The sequence below is a fragment of the Dunckerocampus dactyliophorus genome, chromosome 11 (assembly GCF_027744805.1).
Source record: "Dunckerocampus dactyliophorus isolate RoL2022-P2 chromosome 11, RoL_Ddac_1.1, whole genome shotgun sequence".
Lineage (NCBI taxonomy): Eukaryota > Metazoa > Chordata > Actinopteri > Syngnathiformes > Syngnathidae > Dunckerocampus > Dunckerocampus dactyliophorus.
In genome coordinates, this window is record NC_072829.1 from 1,353,001 (window position 1) to 1,360,000 (window position 7,000).

General features: G+C 45.6%; 1 protein-coding gene across 1 annotated transcript in view; it reads left to right on the top strand.

Annotated features, from left to right (window-relative positions):
- The first annotated feature begins 850 nt into the window (after nt 1-850).
- slc25a43 (solute carrier family 25 member 43) overlaps nt 851-7,000 on the top strand; it is an 11,155-nt gene continuing 5,005 nt past the window's right edge. The window contains exons 1-4 of the mRNA XM_054792480.1: nt 851-1,323; nt 2,229-2,470; nt 2,550-2,722; nt 3,741-3,875. Of these exons, the coding sequence (XP_054648455.1) occupies nt 1,052-1,323; nt 2,229-2,470; nt 2,550-2,722; nt 3,741-3,875 (822 nt within the window). The 5' untranslated portion in view covers nt 851-1,051. The remainder of the gene's footprint in view (nt 1,324-2,228; nt 2,471-2,549; nt 2,723-3,740; nt 3,876-7,000) is intronic.

A 7,000-nucleotide genomic window follows, 5' to 3' on the forward strand; every position in this document is an offset into this window, starting at 1 on the left:
AATTAAATACAGGTACTGTATTGCTACTGATACTGATACTTTGGTATACATTTTCAGGATCAACAATGATTTCGACTTTTTTTAAAGTAACCAATGGATTTAATGGGATATTACAAATTTTGTTATTATTCTAATATGCAGTAAATACAGGTCCTGTATCATCGATACCAATACCGAGACAATTGCTTGAATATCTCTAAACAATGTAACAATATTTTAAACAAATAACAATATTAACAAAATAAAGTAAATTGTTAAAATATGTAAACAAAAGCAAAAACGACTTTTGGCTCTCATTTAAGATTTTTTACCCCAATGCCCTCCTGTGTCCAAGAGTGTAAGCAATATAACAATATATAAGTTAGTCACAGTTTTCGCATTAATTAATCTTGATTAATCATTTGCCTGTAAGTGTGACATATGCACATTTTTACTGTATTTTATGAACAAAAAGATAAATTACAGGACATAATACATTAATATTTACATTATTATTATGTATTATATATTTTATATATGCATTTGTATTTATTATCAGCACCAAATGAACTGAAAAGGTAAGTCAAGCTAAAAGTCCGAAAAGTTATTGTTCTGTTTTACTAGTAGAGTTGCGTTCAAAGACACCAAGTCATTTAAGCGGAATTCTCATGTTTTGAGTGTAGATTGTATTTTCTGGGATTTCCGGGCATAATTAAATGCAGCAAATTGTACTTCCTTAGTAGGAGTTACCCTGGTGAGCGATAATAATATCCACGTACTGTTTTACTTTGTCTTCCTGTTTATTTACACCACACATACACGCACAATACGGATATTTTGTGATTATCAGAGTGTTCATGAATGCATCTCGCGCTTGTCTAATAACAATGATGAAGTGTAGTTCCGAGGAGGACTAGAGACGTGTTGGACCGCCCCTGACTTGTCATTTGAAACTGGTGCTGGCTGGCAAAACAGGATCACCTCATCTTTCTCTAGGAATAGATGCCCAACTCATGTCAACAGATTGTTGTTGTTTAGGCGAAACTGGCGTTCCGGCAAAGGCCAACTAGTTATGGCCACTGTTAAAAAGGACAACAGGCTGACAGGTTCTCAAAGCTTCCTGTGCGCCGGTTTCGCTGGGTTGTTCAGTAAAAGCGCCACGTCTCCTTTGGAAGTGGTGAAAATTAAAAGTCAGGTGGGTACTTTTCACTGTAAAAAGGGCTTTTGGCAAAGTTTTCTCCTCATCTACCACAATGAGGGACTGAAAGGATTCTGGAAGGGAAACTTCGTCTCTTGTCTGCGATTGTTCCCCTACACTTCAATACATCTGGCAACTTACAGAAAGTAAGTAAGAAAGACTTTAATGCAAATGTCTATGTTCGAACGTGTTGTTATTGTTTTGGGCTCAGTGCTGTATTTGGTTGTTTGCCGCACTTGTTTTGGTGACGTCGTACTAGCTGTGTGAGTACACTAGTGTTTCTGCGTAGCGAACAAAGTTGAAAAAATGAATTTAGCATCTTAAGAATTGATGTAACTACACACTTTAATAAACTTTGTGTTAAAATGGCTAAAATGCCGCAATTTGTCGTAAAAGTTTTGGTTTTGTTACTGGTTATGCATTTCCTGTTTCAGTGCTCCTATTGATTTTCAGCCAATCGGGTGGTTTTATTTTCTCAGTCGATTTTTAAAGCGTACCATTGAAGTTCAGCCCCTCGATTTTGCCTCGCAGGCACTCCTAATGGCGCTTAACTCGATCAGTGGCTTTCAATGTGTAATCTCGCTTTGGTGTTTGGCAAATAAAATTGTTAATACGACACATTTGTCTGACAAACGTCACGTAATGTCAGTTGCTACCCTGAAGCTAACTATTGACGGGGTGGTGTTGCTTGTCAGGTCAAACTGTGGGTGAAATAAAGAGCTTACTTTGGGTTACTGTAGGTCAAAACGTGATCTATTGGCAAAGTATTCTTGATAAATAAACACTTTGCCGGTGATAGCTGATCTATCTGCACAAGGCAGTGGAAACTACACACACCCAGGACTCGCGTGAATACAATCATAATCACACCGACTCCCGCATTTACTGTCCTGTACACTCCAGTGTTCTAGGAAAACATAAGTTAAACACAAAATGTTACTATTGCACTCTCTGGTGCAGAATGCTTACACTAAATAACATTGTTGTTTAAAACCACCCAAAAAGTATATAAAGATATATTAAACATTTTTCGTATGTGCTCTGCGTCTAGGATAGTTCATTTTCACATGGATGAATTGGGCTTCATCTCCCAGGCGAGGGCCATCTTGGCAGGGGGTCTTGCCGGCGTGGCCGCCGCCTTGGTCACATACCCTCTGGAAGTAGCCGAGACCAGGCTGATTGTGCAGAACTGCAGGGAACCCACATACGTTGGTGTTGTGCACGCCATTTCAAAGATCCAGCGCGCAGAAGGGCTGCTGGCTCTCTACAGGGGCTTTTCCCTCACCGTTTTGGGTATGTCACATGCAATCATGAAGAGAACACCTACAATGTTTCTTATCATCGTTTACATTGCACTGTATCTTCTTTGTAGGCGCATTCCCCTTTTCTCTGGGATGCTATGTCATCTACATGAACGTTGACAAACTGTGGCAGCAGCCTCCTTTTCGCTTTTCACCTCTGCAGGACTTCATAAACGGCTGTTTTGCAGCAGGAGTGGCCCAAACACTCTCCTATCCTTTTGAAACTGTCAAACGCAAGATGCAAGTAAGTCAGTGCTGCACTTGCACACATCTCTGTGTTTAAGCAAAACCTCTGAGGTTTTACGTGGAGCTTCAAAATGCAAAAAGAAGAAACGGGAGTGAGACAAAAAAGCAATCAATTGCAAAGAAGCGTTAAAGTGAAATAGGCTGTTCATCAGCTGATGAAAAGTTTAAGACCATAGCTCAAAAAAACCCTGAAACCCCCACTGAAATAGAAATACATTGTTCCAATAGCTGCACAATTTGTGTTAATGAGGTGAAAAATAAGTTTGGTCATGCTTGATGCCAGTGTTTCCAGGAGGCTAGTGGGAATGTTGCTCCAGGTGCTGAAGATGGCTTCACTGTCTGGAACTCACGCCCATTTTTGTAAATCCATCCCCAAATGTTCTCCATTGGATTTAGATGAGGGGAACACGCAGGATGGTCCAAAAGAGTGAGCCTATTCCTCTGGAAGAAGTCCTTTGTGAAGTGCAGCGTTGTCCTGAGGGCCTTCAGCCATGAGGGATGCCCCCTGCAACATCTCCACATAGCCGGCTGCCGTTTGACACCCCTGCGCAACCTGGAGCTCCATTGTTCCATTGAAGGATCATGATGGTGGAAAACATCTCAGGTGGGATCTCCTTGTCATGCCAGTAACGTCAAGGGAGAATAAAACTTTTTTCCGTGTTTGGTGCTCTCCTGCAAATTCCAAACGCCCAATTTTGTGGTCTTGAAGGACACAATGCTTTTTTTCTTAAGTCTTCTCTGGCAGATAGCGTCTGATGGTTATTGGACTGCACTCGGCCCCAGTAACAACATTCATTTGGGCTGAGGATGGTCCCGTGTCTTGACGGACAGCCAATGGTGCGCTGCCAGAGGCCTTGCTGATGCAGCTCAACAATCCCACCCCCTCCAAAGAGAAAAGCTTTTTTGCCTTTGCCATCAATAGGTCATGACAGTGTGAATACCTGATAATAAATCACATTCAATCCATGAGAAAAGGCTCCTTCTAGCTGCTAAACATGCATGTCCTTCCTTTGCAGGCGCAGAGTTCCCGTCTGCCCCATGTTGGTGGCGTTGATGTGCATTTCAGTGGCGTCACCGACTGTTTTGCACAGGTGGTGAAAAATAAGGGGATCCTCTCACTCTGGAGTGGCCTTACTGCTAGCACAATAAAGGTACATGTCATTTATTGGCATCATTCCCACTTGGCTTTACATTACACAAAAAATCAAATAGAAAGAATGACTTCCAGGCTCAAGCTGTGACCATCATAAAACCGTAAAAACTTTTATTATTAACTCTATAGGCAATAACATTGTAACATTCTAAACCAAGGGTGTCCAAAGTGTGGCCCATGGCACCTTCTAAAAATATAATTTAACAAAAAAACCTTTAAAAAAACCTTGCAAAAATGGAAAAATCAGCAGTAATTTTAGCAGAATAAAGTCCAAGATATTAAGAGAAAAAGTTGTATTAAAAAAAAAAATGTTGTAATATTATGAGGAAAATTAACATCATTTTATGAGCATAAAGTTGAAATGAAAAAATGTTTAATTTTAAATGATATTGTAATTTTTGGAAAATTAGGTTGCGGAAAAATTTCTAATGCTGCGAGAATAAAGTCAAAATATTACGGGAATAAAATCATAATTATGAGAAGAAAATTGAAGGAGGAAAGAAAAAAAGAAAGAGTAGAAATGGAAAAAAACAGCCAAAATGTTCCCAAAAATAACAAAACATTAAGAAACAAGTCATATTCTAATAGGAGAAAAAAAGTAGCAATTTGACGAGAATAAACTCGTAATATGAGGAAAAATAATGTTATGTAAAGTTAACATTTATGTAAAGATCGATTCCATTCCATTCCATTTTCCTCCGCTTATCCGTGTCCGGGTCACGGGGGCAGCAGTCTTAGTAGGGAAGCCCAGACTTCCCGGTCCCTGACCACCTCCTCCAGCTCCACCGGGAGGACACCAAGGCGTTCCCAGGCCAGCTGTGAGACATAATCCCTCCAGCGTGTCCTAGGTCTTCCCCGGGGCCTTCTCCCGGCTGGGCATGCCCGAAACACCTCACCAGGGAGGCGTCCGGGAGGCATCCGGACTAGATGCCCGAGCCACCTCAGCTTGCTCCTCTCCATGTGAAGGAGCAGCAGCGGCTCTGCTCTGAACTGGGTGGGAACATAGATCAAACCGTAAATTGAGAGCTTTGCCTTCCGGCTCAGCTCTCTCTTCACCACGACGGTCCGGTACAATGACCGCATTACCGCAGACGCTGCGCCGATCCGCCTATCGACCTCACGCTCCAACCTTCCTTCACTCGTGAACAAGACCCCGAGATACTTGAACTCCTCCACCTGGGGCAGGACCTCATTCCCAACCCGGAGGGAGCAATCCACCCTTTTCCGACTCAGAACCATGGCCTCGGATTTGGAGGTGCTGAGTCTCATCCCAGAAGCTTCACACTCAGATGCAAACCGTCCCAGTAAACGCTGCAGGTCACAGCTCGATGAGGCCATCAGGACCACATCATCTGCAAATAGCAGAGATGAGATCGTAAGGCCCCCAACTGGACTCCCTCGACACCTTGGCTTCGCCTAGAAATTCTGTCCATGAAAATTATGAACAGAATCGGTGACAAAGGGCAGCCTTGGCGGAGGCCAGCGTTCACCGGAAACAGGCTTGACTTACTGCTGGCAATGCGAACCAGGCTCCTGCTCCGGTTGTACAAGGACTGAATGGCACGTAGTAGCGCGTCACCAATCCCATACTCCCAGAGCACCCCCCACAGGACACCGCGAGGGACACGGTCGAATGCCTTTTCCAGGTCTACAAAGCACATGTAGACCGGTTGGGCAAACTCCCAAGTACCCTCCAGTACCCTTGCAAGGGTGTAGAGCTGGTCCAGTGTTCCGCGACCAGGACGAAAACCACTTTGGACCTCCTGTAGCCGAGGTTCGATTAACGGTCGTACCCTTCTCTCCAGCACCCTGGAATAGACTTTCCCATGGAGGCTGAGGAGTGTGATCCCCCTATAGTTGGAACACACCCTCGGGTCACTCTTCTTGAAAAGGGGGACCACCACCCCGGTCTACCAATCCAGAGGTACTGTTCCCGACTTCCACGCAATGTTGAAGAGACGTGTCAGCCAAGACAGTGCCTCAACATCCAGAGCCTTGAGGAATTCAGGGCGAAACTTGTCCACCCCCGGAGCTTTGCCACTGGGGAGCGTTTTCACTACCCCAGATACCTCATCCACGGTGATGGAACTGTCCGCGTTTGTGTCCTCAGCCTCTGCTTCCTCTATGGAAGGTATGTCAGTGGGATTGAGAAGGGCCTCAAAGTATTCCTTCCACCGCCCAACTATATCCTCAGTTGAGGTCAGCAGGCCCCCGTCCCCACTTCACCGTGTGAACCGGGCACTGCTTCCCCTTTCTGAGGCGCCGGACCGTTTGCCAGAACCTCTTCGAGGCCGACCGCAAGTTGTTTTCCATGGCCTCACTGAACTCCTCCCACACCCGAGTTTTTGCCTTGACCACCGCCGAAGCCGCGTGCCGCTTGGCCTGCCGGTACCTATCAGCTGCTTCAGGAGTCCCACAAGCCATCCATGCTCGATAGGACTCCTTCTTCAGCTTGACGGCAGCCCTGACCTCTGGTGTCCACTATCGGGTTCAAGGTTTGCCGCCATGACTGGCACCGACCACCTTGCGGCTGCAGCTCCAATCGGCTGCCTCAGCAATGGAGGCACGGAATAGAGCCCATTCGGACTCAATATCCTCATCCTCCCCCGGGATGCAGGCAAAGCTCTGCCGGAGGTGAGAGCTGAAGACTCGACGGACAGGTGACTCTGCCAAACGTTCCCAGCACACCCTCACTACACGTTTGGGTCTCCCGGGTCTGTCCGGCATCCTCCCCCGCCATCTAATCCAACTCATCACCAGGTGGTGATCAGTTGACAGCTCAGCCCCTCTCTTTACCCGCGTGTCCAGAACATGCGGACGCAGGTCTGATGATACGACTACAAAGTCGATCATAGACCTGCGACCTAGGGTGTCCTGGTGCATCCTTATGTTCGTACATGGTGTTTGTGATGGACAAACTCTGGTTCGCACAGAATTCCAACAACATCACACCGCACGGTTTCAGATCGGGGAGGCCGTTCCTCCCAATCACGCCCCTCCAGGTCACACTGTCATTGCCCACATGGGCGTTGAAGTCTCCCAGCAAAACGACGGAGTCACCATTTGGGGTGCTCTCCAGCACCCCTCTGATGGACTCCAGGAAGGCTGGATACTCTGAACTGC